Consider the following 13,215-nt stretch of genomic DNA (forward strand, 5'->3'; position numbering starts at 1 on the left):
AAATAATCTGTCTGTCTGAAAGTGTCGATGCCTCAGTGGCTCTAAAGCATCTCGCCTCTTGTTTATGCTGACCGAATTTTTCAAATGTGACAATTTTTCACAACCACAATTTTGTACCCGAGTGGATTTCTCACATTTATCCCACTTGGCTCGTCTCATATAATCTGATAATCCAAACCGGGGTTGGGGGGAGGGTGAGGGGGCATTTTGTGTTCTCTCAGACAGATAGAGACACCTCGCATCCAATCAGCGTGAGAGCGATATCTATCAGACGTACTACGTAACGGCATCTCATTCGATCTGCATGTCCAAACATGGCCGTGCCACATCGGAGTTAAACGCACTACAGAGCAGGTCGGGTGAGTTACCTCTTGTTGGTTGTTGGTGTCAGCCTCTCTCTCTTCCCATCGGGGCTGGCGGGAGGATCGGGCGAGTACGGCCCAGGTGAGAGGGACACGGGGCTGCAGATGGTGTAGTCCCTGTAGTTCTGGTTCTCATCTCGACTCACCAGCAGGGCTTCCTACACAAAGCATTATGTCACAGGAATGCTTTGGTTAAATTATTCGTTTCAGAATTAACGGAAAGCTTCAGTAAGAATCTTTAGTAACCTATATTCATAAATGGACCAAAGTGGTTTAAACAGATTCCATCTACCTCTCCACAAAAAACAAGCTGTTTATTGTATTCCAACAGATTCTCAACTATTTATCATAATAGTGACGTGCGTAGCTACATCACTGACCTGGAAGCGTCCGGTGAGCTGTTCAGGTGTGGTGATGCCGTTGGTCTGTCCCGGGCTTGGAGGTGCAGGTCTTGAAAGGCAGAAACCCAACAGAGGTCAACTCACTGTCAACCTGGGTGACATCTGACTACACAATTACATTCCATTTCTCATCTGTGCTGCATGTGAACATAGAGGTTAACCAAGGAAGGCCATGTTAAATGAGTCTGCAATATATTGAAGCTTAAATGTCATTCTGGACAGGCTCATTTTCCCAACAATGTAATGGGATGTAGAACAACATTGAAGCTAAATTATGTGGAGACATTTTGTGAGGATTACGAGCCTGAGTGAGCAAAGTTTCAAGCGCAGTCTGGCAAAAATAAAAAGGAATTTCCGGGATCTTTTCTGGCGTCGGCTGCTAACGTTCTGTCCAGCAAAACCACCAGCGTGTTCTCATGAATCTCAGTCTGCTGTGCCCGTCCTCTGCTGTAAACTCTGTCCGTCCCCCTTCAGAGAATATTTCCCCAGTGGGTCCACTCTTTCCACCAAGTTTCTTTTTGCGCTGCTTACTTAAATAAAAAACAGATTCTGTAATCAATTCCATCATTGAATTCGGAGGGGAAAATATGGGCCGCCTATATGCGCCAATGCAAACACACGGTGTGTCCCCCCCCAACCCCCCGCCCCCACAGGCTGCAGGGCCAGAGGCCGCCTGGCTCTGGCTGGAGCCTGGAGTAATGAGGCACAGAAGAAGGCCTGGATGCCTGCGGTAAATCGCCCAGAAACACACCTCTAGTGGAACTGGGCTTCACGTACAGCCTGCAGCAGAGGACGGAAACTGATACAGCAGTTGTTCGACATTTCTTCCTGTAGGGAGTTATTAAAGCAGCAAACCTCAAAAACACATTAGTTGAAATTGAGAGAAAGACAGAGGCAGAATTATGGCAGTGAAGTAATCCGTGCTCGTGATTGGTCGCGTTTTGCATCTTTCACCTCTGACCCTCTGTTGTACGGAGGCAGACAAATGAATTGGCTTTGGTTGAAAGTAGGAGCTGTGACTGTACACCACAGAGATGTGAAGAGCGAGAGGGCGCCGACATAAATCAAGACTCGAGAACTCTGCTGACACAAACTGTAAAAAAGGTTGTGGCCGCGGTAAAAAGGGCCGAGGAGTAAACGCGCCCCGGGCAGATTCCTCAAACGTGTGCATTTTAGGAGTGCCTCTCTTTCTCGCAATATTTTAACATTATTGCCCACGGAAACGCTCGCTGCACTAACAGGCAAGAAGCAGCACCGCATCAAAGTAACAGAGAGGAAACTGGTGTACAAGCAGAGCCGTGTGGTGTGGCCATGCTGAAGGGATCTGACGGCCAACTCCATTACAAGAGAGCAGCCAGATCAGAGGGAGCAGTGGTCTGGCAAACATGACATCACACACACACACACGCGAACACGAGGCGTCAACAAACAATGAAGCCCAAAGAAGACGCGGCAAACAAAAGGCCGACTGAGCAGCTTAAAGCATCCACGGCCTGACGGGAACGGTTGTGACTCCTTTGTGTTCTAAAAATAAGTAAAGTCCTGGGTGAGCACGTTGTTAGGACGAATCGATAATAAAGCTTCTGTATACAGCAGCGGACACGCCTCAAACCAACACTTTGCTAGTCTGAAGATGAGCGGATGCCAGCCGCCTCAGAGAGAGAAGGGACGTACCCACGTCACCGCCGCTTCAACGGAGATAAACTGCCAACCAGATGTTTCACAACACAGGGTGCCAGAGAAAAGGAAGAGCTCTCAAAATAGGCAGGGTTAAACTTTGGTAATGCCTCAGTTCTGTATATCTAAACACAGCATTCTGCATCAGATTCATCTATTGTGAATTACAATAGTTAAGCGACTCAACTCTCAATCTGTCAAAATAAACTGAATTTGATTGCTCTGATTTAATAATCATCACCAAACTTTTCTTTTTTGCCAACTTAAAATATGAAACTGTTACTCACTTATAATTATCAATTCTAGGAGTATTACTCTTACTAATGTTAGCAGCAACAAAGGCAGCGCTGGTAGTAACTTTAGTGCTAAGCTTAGAGATTCTAAAGATATGAAAATAGTTTCAGTCCATCTTTACACTTGTATTTAAGAGTTCAGTTCCGACAACACAGTGTAATGTCTAAAGTCATATCATAATTGTCGTTGAAATTTGCCTTTGGACTGAGCAAAATCAAGTAGAATCCAGAAAGGAAACCCCTTATGTTGTAAACCTGAAGAATCCAAGTGAACCAGCTGTTAAGCTAAAGATTTGCAGCCTTAACAATTTGAACTTTTCTCTCTCAGTACATGGGGGTGACGGGTCAGGTACACTAGGGGCCTCAGTGCAGGAAAGCGCTGACAGTTCAAAAGGTGAGATTAAGCGGCGAGCAGAGCTGCACGGTGGCACTGTCCTGAGCAGGGAGCGAGTCATGCTGTTGTTTCTGGCCTGTGTGGGAGACGTGAGGTCAGGGGGGAAAAATTCACTCACACAGGCATGGGACATCCAAGGAGGAAGTGTGTGAAAGGTTGTGTGTGCGTGCGTGTGTGACAGTGAGAAAGGGAGCAGACAACAGGGGCAACAGCGACAAGAAATACAGAATTTTAGGAGGAAATTTTAATCAAAATGCCAGGCAAACGCTCAAAGGAAAAACCTGTTTAGTGGCCAAAACTCTGTCATCCAAACAAGGCCTTGGCAAATCTGGAAACAGACTTTATTAAGAGTGACCGGCAGAGAGAACGGTGCCGGCCGCTGGCAGCTCCCATGCATGCTGGCATTTCCCCTGATTACAATCACTTGTTTTGTTTGAATGGTGCTTGGATGATAAAGTGAAAAACTGTGCAAAGCGACGAAAGATGGATGCTGTGGACATTAAGAGCATTCATGTGGTCAACTGTGCGTGCTGTACTTTCAAAGCCAACATTGTGAGTGCGAGTGCCCGCCGTACCTCTCCACCACCAGCTGCAGTTGGGTCTTGGAGTTCTTGATCTTGTTCTGGGCCTCCACGTTCAGCATGTCGGCCGTGTTCGCCCCGTTGATCTCCAAGATGATGTCACCGGGTTGTAAGTCTGCCTGCTCTGCCTTGCTGCCCCCGTTGACCTTGTTGAACAGAGGAATGAGCAACCAGTTTTAGTTCTCTACTGGCCCCAGGACCTGGTCTAAGCATCACACACGCTTCAGGGATTGCCATCCATCTGGCAGCCAGCTACAGCTGCACAGCTTGTGGCTCACAGTCGGCTCCAAGAAATGAGTTAAAGACAAAAAAAAAGTGTTAATTTGCCACACTCTTGCTGAAGTATAACACTCCCATATTTCACAACAGCAGCAAACATCAACACATGCCACAGACTTTCACGCATATGGAACCATGCAGGCATTGCTGGGCTATAGTGGACAGATTTATGACACCCTAGGGGAGAAGTCATAAGTGTGACACCATTTGATGGTCTGGACCTGACCTTTGCAACCAGCCTCACCGCATGTCAAAGTCAATGCAACACCGCCTGCATCAGAGGGAATTCCACACAGATGGACCCTGGACATAACATCCACTAGCCTCCACTGCTGGGCTGCAGTGTCTCAGGCAAACAATCTGCTGCAGCTCCTCAAAATGTTGAATGGAAGTACACCACACGTGAGAAGGAGTGCACAATTAAAAACAGAGAGGCAGTAAAACAAAGAATGCAAAATTAAAATGCGGAATCAATCAGTGGAGATGAAAGCGTCGGCTTCCTGCATCACCGGACCGAAAAACTGAGGAAATGCCAGTCAGCTGTTTGTAAGTTTGGTCCGAGTGAGAGGGCAGAGGTGCCATGTCTGCTCCAGAGGCAATCACTCGTTGCTGTGGTGACCCACAATAGCGTGTGCCTTTCCTGATCGTGACACGCCTGGTTTCACATAAACTAAGACCCCTGCCAAACAAGGGGTGAGCCATGTCCGAGCCCGACGGGCACTACAGAGGAGCGTCCGCGCCGTCTCTGTGCCAGTGCCGATCGCTTCAGATGGTCCAAAAACATACTGGAGGAGGAGGAGGAGGAGGAGAAGGCTGCGGGGAGGGTGAAGAAGACCACTTCTTCCACTGAGCTTTGCAAAGCGGTCGACGATGAAGGCCGCAGCTGGAGTCCCCATCGCCTCACAGAGTCCCGTTTGATATTTGAGACAAGCAAACATGTGGGTGTTGTTTATTGGCTCGCAGCAACAGAACGAGAAGGACAGGCCATTATTCTTGAGAAGATGTGTTTTTGTTACGCAACTTGTCAAGAGGGGGCAAACAATAAATGCTTTTGAAGTGGAAGGAGTACTCAGTCTGAAGTATTTGGACCTTGCCACGGTTTGCCATAATTTATTTTTCACGCTACTGCGGGGAAAAAAACTGTCCGTCTGTGGTGGAGAAATAGGACCAGGATGTGCAGCGTGCAGGGCCGGGCCTTTCTTACACAGTAGCTGAGCGTGAGCAAGCTTTTCCCGGTGGTGTTAACTGTCTGCTTCCACTGGTGACGTTTGCATTTCTGCGTTTCGTTTCATCTTCCCCCTTAACACCGACTCGGAGAGAAATACAATTGGTGCAAACAACTCGCACGTGTCTGGGCACAAACTCACTGACGCACGTGTTGATGCACGCATACTAGCACAGGCAATAAGAAGAAGACACACCTAGAGAACCCCACTAACACACACACACACACACACACACACACACTTAACTTAAAGAAACCCCCCCCTCCCACCTCAGCTTCCACTCCGACTGTAATCACTGGCTTCCTTCTAATGTAATCCACTTCCATTCTATTCTGAAGGGTTCAGTAGTCAAGGAAACGGGTATGAAAGGAGGAAGTTGACTTTTCATGTCATGTCATTAGAGGTCGCTAAGAAAGAAAAAAAAAAAAGAGGATATGGTTTGATAAGGTGTGTCTGGGCTCAGTGCATCTGTTAGGAAATACCTTTGATACAGTTATGGCCTTCTTGAAGTCTCTCCCACCGAATATCCTGAAGCCCCATGGCGAGGGACCAATCAGATTCACCGTCAGAGCCATTGAGCGATCGGGTCAGCAGGTCCCTCAGTCAAAAGCCTGTGAAACAGAGGGATACGCTCAATATGTGCTTCACATGTGGATCAGAAACGCGTACGCGCCCGAGTGCTTTCATTAGTCACGTGTTGCGTTAGAATCAGATTTAACAGGTGAAGACAGTGGACGTTTCCATAAGCCGCCTTTCATCTGCAGCAAAAGCCTCACTTGCATCGGCTTAAGTCCCCTTGACATGTATTGTGTAACCACATCAAACAGGAATGGGAAGAATTTGAAAGCAAACGCACATGACGATCATTGCTTGAGTGCTCGCAAAGTCAGAGTGTCGTTCACTCCGAATGTCGTTTGTTACCGCTGTGTACATGACGGTAAACATTCCATTCCATTCGGCAAACAGTATTTGATGAAGAGAGTCTGTATATGTATGCTGCATAGATATTGTGGTAAATAGTGATGTGTACGACATGTCATGCGATACGTGAGCTTCTTACATATGTATACATTAAGAGCCTGTGCAAATAAACAACTAACATTTCAATTGATCTGAAATACAGCTGCAGTTCCTCTTTGTTTGTTTTGTTTTGAAAGTCCATTGATAATTTGTAAAGTAAGGTCTAAATATTGACAACACGCCATACCGATGCTTCTATACCATTACAATGTGGCATTCATGCAACAGTGTCAATGCTGGAAGAACAAAACAAATGAAAAAAAATCAGGGGAAAGAAAACCCTCTGGGCTCGTTTCTCCATATGGCACGAATCACTGCATATGGACAACATGTTGACTGGTTGGGACAAAGTCTGAATATGATACGACTCCATCTTCCTTTTCAAGCTTTTAATTATTGATCCTGTCATTACGGCGACGGTTAAAATCTAGATGGCAGCAGATTTCGTTTGCATGCAGAAATAAATGTGAGCCTATGGAAAATGATTGTAGAGCTGACGGGACTCGATTGCTTTACGCTGTAAACACAATCGCTGCCATGGCAGTCTTGTGTGCGAACACCGATGCAAACACGTCCAAGCTGTGTAGCACTGACTCACTGCAGGGGAGTGTTTGACATCAACGCTTGGGACCGCAACAAGAAACGCTGACTAGATGGATGCAGTTACAATGACTTGACATGACGTAAAAAGTTACCTTGTCCCCAAAAGCATAAATCCACAGGAGAAAATTCTTATTAAAATTTTCCTGTCATTAGTAACGTTACGGACACAGCTTGATGTTTATCGCCATGCTGCTGGAGTCATCAGTTCACGGATTGTTGACATGACAGCATAATAAGAATTCTAACATACTAACTGCACAATTATCCTGTCTGCACTAAACCACACTACACACGAACGCTCCAACTGTACAATGACTTTGTAAAAATGACACCATCCAGGATCTCCCTCAGTAAGGTGACCAAAACACTTTAGAGAACAAGACAGTCGTTGGTAATGTGTTGAAACTATTCCAATTATAATCCCAATAAACATTAACCCCAGTAAAGTGGTGTCAAAGGCAATCATTTAGCAATCATGTAGTCAAATAAATTCACTGTTATAGGGTCTGCTGAGCAAAACCACAGCAAACTGTTTTCTCTACCTTGATGATAACCTGTGACACAGAGAGAGTAAAAGTGCAACGTGAAGCAATCCACAGATCTCATCTCACTTCAATATAAAAGCCTTCTTTCATGCGCATATCAGTCGAGAAAGTGAAACTCAAGCTGTATTAGGAACATCTACCTGTAATAAATGCCTGTCAATGATCAAATATATTGCACAGTAAAGTTATCAAAGTTCCTGACCAATATAAACTGGAGGATGTTGCCAAGTTTGTGGGAAGAACTGCTTAAACAGCAAGTTAAGCCTACATCAGCCGTTCTACAGTCCTCATTCACGCTAAACGCTGGCCCGTTTTAATCATCGGTACATTCCAAGAGTGTTTGGGGGGGAAACAGACGGGGTTACTCATTAGAAGTCTGGGTCAATTAGCGAGGTTACCGCTCCAACCATCATAAAGGTCTCGTAATGGCCGTGGCCTGCAGAAATGAGCCTCGCTGTGAAGATGACAGGGAGAAGCCACTCTGCGCTTCCCTGCGGGGGCCAATTAGTTCCGTGAGCCCCAGCAGCTTCGACTCTCGTCAGCCTGGCAGCCTGATGATTGTCCTCTTAGCATCGTAAAGAAGTCAGGGTGAAAGTACGCGGCAGGAGAGCTGATAACAATAAAACAAAATGCTGGACACAGTTTGATGACAGCTTCCTACGGTGTAAAGCAATGCCGAGCAGTTGCCAGTTCCCATTAAACAATGAGCCACAGGTGAATTCTGTTCTGGTGACATGCAGTGCCATTGTGACCGCACAGTGCACACACTCACAATGGGAAGAATTCTAGTCATGAAGTCATTCCCATAGCTCGCATTACAGGAGATTGCAAACTGGTAGTGTAGGTGTAGCAGAGCACTCGCTCCTTTTTACGATTGACATGTTTAAAACAAAGCCGTGTCACGTTTGACAAGCTACAAGATGCCTCGTCTAGACTTAAGAGTTAGACGGATGTTTCCATTTCATGATATATCAAGACAACACTGGATTTTATTCAATGTTGGCCTTCATCCAGGCACCTGGTCCACAGTAATGTTTCTGTAAATCAGACCCATGTCTACATTTGGGTGGGTTTCTTCCACTGGGACCCGACTTAAAGAGCTGCTAAACCTAACAGACTTTAATTAGTACTGTAAGGGGACCTATCATACTTTTTGTTATTTCACCACATTTTTACAGCGTAATATAGCAGGGACTGGGTGTGTGTGTGTCAAACATTCAACTTGAGGTTCACACCCTGAAAGTCTCATTTTTGATTGCTCCTTTGCTCCTGTAACATCTGAATTTCCCCGCCTGCACATCCGGTCAGACACAGCCACAAACCCACAAGGCCAGTGGGCAGCTGGCCAATCAGAACGGGACACGTTTTCACTTGGTGTGCACAGGGGAGAGTGGATGCTGATGATCCATTCAGGGGGGAAAACGTGAGATTGAATCTTCTTATACAAAGACGATAAGTGTCAACAGTGTCCCGACTGATATTTCATCCTCCTATGCGTCTATGTTTCAATAACTGATTTAGTAAATAAGACTATACCAGTTTCACTTGGCCCAGGTTAGATTCATAAAGTGGGACATCCTCCTCACGGCGTAGGAGGGAGCTGAGGCCTGTCATGCATGTATATTCTATATTAAAGGCCTTCAGGCACTTGTCACATATGAGAGATTGTTCCTTCAGGCAAGAGAGATAGCGAAGGTATGGAGGAGGAAGAGGCCTTTCCAAATGCTCACTGCAACACAAACACTGCTCCGACACGCAGAGAGCCAGAGGGGATTCATTCACAAAAAGTTACCATAGACAACCATAGATGTTTGTGTTTATACTGCAATCTAAGGGCGCTGTTATGTCAAATTCGGAGAACACACATATTTCTCCCACCCAAAGTTCCCTCTTTCTCAAATCTGTTGTTTCCCAGAGTACGAGGCTGAAAGTGTTGAGCCAAGAGCCTGGCAATAAATCTTTAAAAGCTCAGTGAAGGTTCTGATATTCAGCTTTTATTGGCAATTTCCCCCCCTGATTATAAGTGGAGCGCAGTGTTTAGGAGCGTTGATCACACGGCAGAAGGAAGTAATGAAGGTACCAAAAAAAACAAAGTGGAGTTCTGCCTACTCGCCTGTCAACCAGAGATGCAATACTTAGACCCAAGCAGGAGGCAAAAGAAGGAGAGGAGAAAAGACACAAGACACTTTGCAAGACGTCTTCAGGCTGGGAACGTTTGTGTGAAGCCAAAAACCTACCAACCAGTACAAACAGAGAAACTTGAACCTAAAGTATACCGAGGCCTTCAGTGTGGATTAGTGATTGTGTGCGAGTGTCACTCTGCTTTACTTCTGCAGACGATTACAAAACAACCCACCTCCGACACGTTAACGCCTCGCAATCTTGCACTTATTTACATTACATCCACCGAAACGTGTAATTACGTGGAAGTTCGGTTCGACGGAGTGAATCTTGCCAAAACAAGTCTGTGTGTGTGTAATTTGCTGAAGGTGAGTGTCGCCAAATAATGACACCTCACACCTTAAGAGTCATTATCCCTGATCTGCTCCTCACCGCAGCCCGGTGGTGCAAAGTCTCGCTGACGGACCTATTGGTGTTTAATAAAAGAAAAGTATGAAATGCGCGAGATGGAAAGATGACATGTGGGGCCGCCAGACGTGCATCAAAGGGAAAACCATTACCAGGGTTACGCTCGGCAGAGGAAATCCCAAGCATTAGCACCTCATTTATTTAAAGATATACACTTGGACAAAAAGGCTGTGTTACCTTGTGCTGTACAGGAATGTAAATATTCGTTCCCCTCCTCCAAATTCATTCCATTAACTTACTCCATGACTAACTACAAGTCAAACGTTAGCCAAACTACACCAACGCCTTACTTTTTCCCTTAAATTACACTTAAATAAACCCCAGAGCAGCCTGTACTCTTACTCATTTTCTCCCCTTAAGAACATCAGCTGGACTGAGAGCAGGCTGGCTCCTCTCAATATGTAAATACCGAGCGAAATCTTGATGAATTCAACAGACGCCCAGGCGTTCGACTGAAAGATCTGGCCGACGTTTGGAATGGAAGGAACACTCAGATGCTCCACCGTGGCTGCAGGGGGAAATACTCTCGGCATGAATCACACTTGCCAGTGGCATTTCACCAGTTGAGAACTTTCCGCCGCGGTCTGGGTGTTGACTCTGCCCTCTGTGTTATGGACGTGAAGTGACAGGCAGGCACCTACCTGGACACACGCATACACACACCCACATTGAATAAAAAAGGGCAAGAATGCGATAGCCAACCTCTCCCCAGACTGAAATAACATTCTGTGCATTCTCCAAATCACACCCATTTGGTCAGATAGAGCTGCAGTCGCTACGGTGATGAGTAAATATCAAACAACAACAAGTGAGATCCAAGCAGGGTGTTGGTTGATTGAGCTTTCCGAGTTTGCTGCTATTGGTAATACTCCATGTGTCATAAAAAAAATAACCATACACCGACTGCAGGCTAATTTCTGAAGGCCTCTCCCTTTTCATGACTCCATCCCATAATATGCTGGAATCGTAAAATGTGATGTAATCTGTTTGGTGTGGTCCAAAAGGTGCGCACACACAGAGACAGAGACAGAGACAGAGACAGAGAGAGAGAGAGAGAGACTTTCTGAAGTCCCTTCATCAACACGTAGTAGCTCCTGTAGTGCTTCTTCATCAGACAAGGCCACTGTCCTACTGGCTCCACTTATCTCAGAGCATCATCATCATCATCAGGCGATCATGTTACTGCAGCTCACACTGAACAGACTCCACAGTCTGTTGTGCCACAATCAGGCTGGCTCACCACATCCTCAGCGTTTAAGGCCTTCCTCAACAAAAGGCAACTGCCACTTTGTTCAGCTTCATCACATGCACGCTCTCTAAATATCCTTCGGTAGCTGTGCACCTCAACCTCACTTTGGTGTTGTAAAAGTCACACAAACTGTTATTGCTTGTCTTTGCGTGAACACCGAGTCAGGAGTCAAGACTGGAACATTCTCACAACTGCAACTTTCCGTCTTTGCTGATAATGCTGACTTCCTGCAACGTTTACTACTTTTTGTTCCTCAAAGAGAAAGATGTGCTTCAGTTGAAGGCAGGTCAGGTCACGTTTCACAAAAAAAAAGGGCTATAAAATGGAGGGTGAAGGAGTTCTGCTGCCCCAGTTCAAACCTCAGGACCGTTGTAAAACAAACAAAAAAAATAATTCCAGAGTTTAGAAGATAATGAGTTGACCATTTCTCTGTTTTCTTGAAAAGCCACCACTTTGCTCTGTCCAAAAATTACAGTGGGACTGTTTTCGCTTCCTGAATGGGTTCGGTCCAAGTCTGTCTGGGTAGCGGCATAACTCTGTGAGAAAAAATGCAATCAGGAAACAAACACAATTCAAAGTGAAGAGGAGGGTAGAGAAATGAAAGGCACGCTGGGCACAATCACAATGGAGAGGTACACAAACAGCAGCAGGCAGGCAGGCAGGCAGGCTGGGAACAGGCAGGGAACAGGCAGATCCCAGCTCTGGATAACATGGAAAACCCTGAGCTACACCTTAAGTGCTTTACCACCTGCAGAGCTACACACTACAAAAACACCATGTCTACTCTACATTTCCAAACACAGCTATGTCTAGACAATTTTGAAAGAGAAAATCCATTGCTCAAGAGTTGAACTAGAACCATAATGACCCCTCATTCAATGTCATCATCCTAATCAAAGCACTCTTAGAGGAGTGAGAAGATAACAGCTTAGCAGCTTCACCGGTCGCTCTAATGAGACATAAACACTGACTTGGTACACCTGGTCCAACCCCTTCACAAATCACACTGACACACTCGCACACATACACCTCCCTGTTTTCTCTAACACAGATGGGTTGAAGAGGTGGAAACTTGCAGTGGTTTGACACACTGTGTGGGCCAATTCCCTCTGGAGTGACAATGATTTTCCACTTATTCAGCGTTAGTCCTCCAATCACCTCATGTAGCTGCACACACAACACACACACACAAAGACACACATACCTGGCACCCATTGGAATTAAGCAACGCCTGGCTGCTTTCTGTAACGTCCCCACAGTTTGGAATATGAGGGAGATGGAGGGGAACTTTGTTTTTGCACCAGGTGAATCAATAAATATGCTTAAAGAAGTCAGTCACAGCTGATATATGGCGCCAATACTTTGTTTACGCATAAACAACTAATGCTGAGATAAAACAGATTATGCACGTCTTGCATCAAACATGACCTTTACTTACCAAGATGAGTGCTGTGGGAATAAAGCCGCACACCGCGTCTCCGTGTCCACCTGCTTAAATCTCTGAGCGCTCCACGACAACAAACACACACGCACACACACCCCGGGAGACGCCAAGTCCCGGACGCACAAACTCGTCTCCAAAAACGAGAGGAAAGCAGAGCGGAAAGCAGCCTGTAAGTGCTCCCTCTCCTCTGAGTGAGTGTGTGTGAGAAGCGAGGCGGAGATGAAGCGCTGCTAAGTCCCTCGTCGGTGCTCTGTGGGCGCTGTACGCATGGAGACCACCTGTGGCTGCGCGCACTGGGGACACTGGGACCAGCAGCTCACCGTGCCATGTGCCCGTTACCAAAATAAAAGGCTTTGACAGGCTCTGCAGCTCGGGGCGTGTCGAGAGCAGGAGGAGGAGGAGGAAGGGTGCCCGGGTGATAATTGAACCATTTATCGAATACCCGTGAGTCGTTGCGTTTTGTCTCAGCGCGCCACCTGCAGGCAAAGCGCCGCAGTGCGCAGAGAGCCAAGCCAATACATCAGAGCCGAGCCCGGTGTAAATTCCGAGTAG

General features: G+C 46.3%; 1 protein-coding gene across 1 annotated transcript in view; it reads right to left on the reverse strand.

Annotated features, from left to right (window-relative positions):
- pdlim2 (PDZ and LIM domain 2 (mystique)) overlaps positions 1-13,010 on the reverse strand; it is a 31,411-nt gene extending 18,401 nt beyond the window's left edge. The window contains exons 1-5 of the mRNA XM_076154298.1: positions 12,658-13,010; positions 5,696-5,824; positions 3,703-3,854; positions 743-812; positions 369-520 (exon numbers count right to left, since the gene is read on the reverse strand). Coding sequence (XP_076010413.1) covers positions 369-520; positions 743-812; positions 3,703-3,854; positions 5,696-5,788 — 467 coding nt within the window. The 5' untranslated portion in view covers positions 5,789-5,824; positions 12,658-13,010. The remainder of the gene's footprint in view (positions 1-368; positions 521-742; positions 813-3,702; positions 3,855-5,695; positions 5,825-12,657) is intronic.
- Positions 13,011-13,215: the final 205 nt, after the last annotated feature.

This window comes from Genypterus blacodes, unplaced genomic scaffold, assembly GCF_046128005.1.
Source record: "Genypterus blacodes isolate CSIRO-AG114 ecotype Tasmania unplaced genomic scaffold, CSIRO-AGI_Gbla_v1 ptg000061l_1, whole genome shotgun sequence".
NCBI lineage: Eukaryota > Metazoa > Chordata > Actinopteri > Ophidiiformes > Ophidiidae > Genypterus > Genypterus blacodes.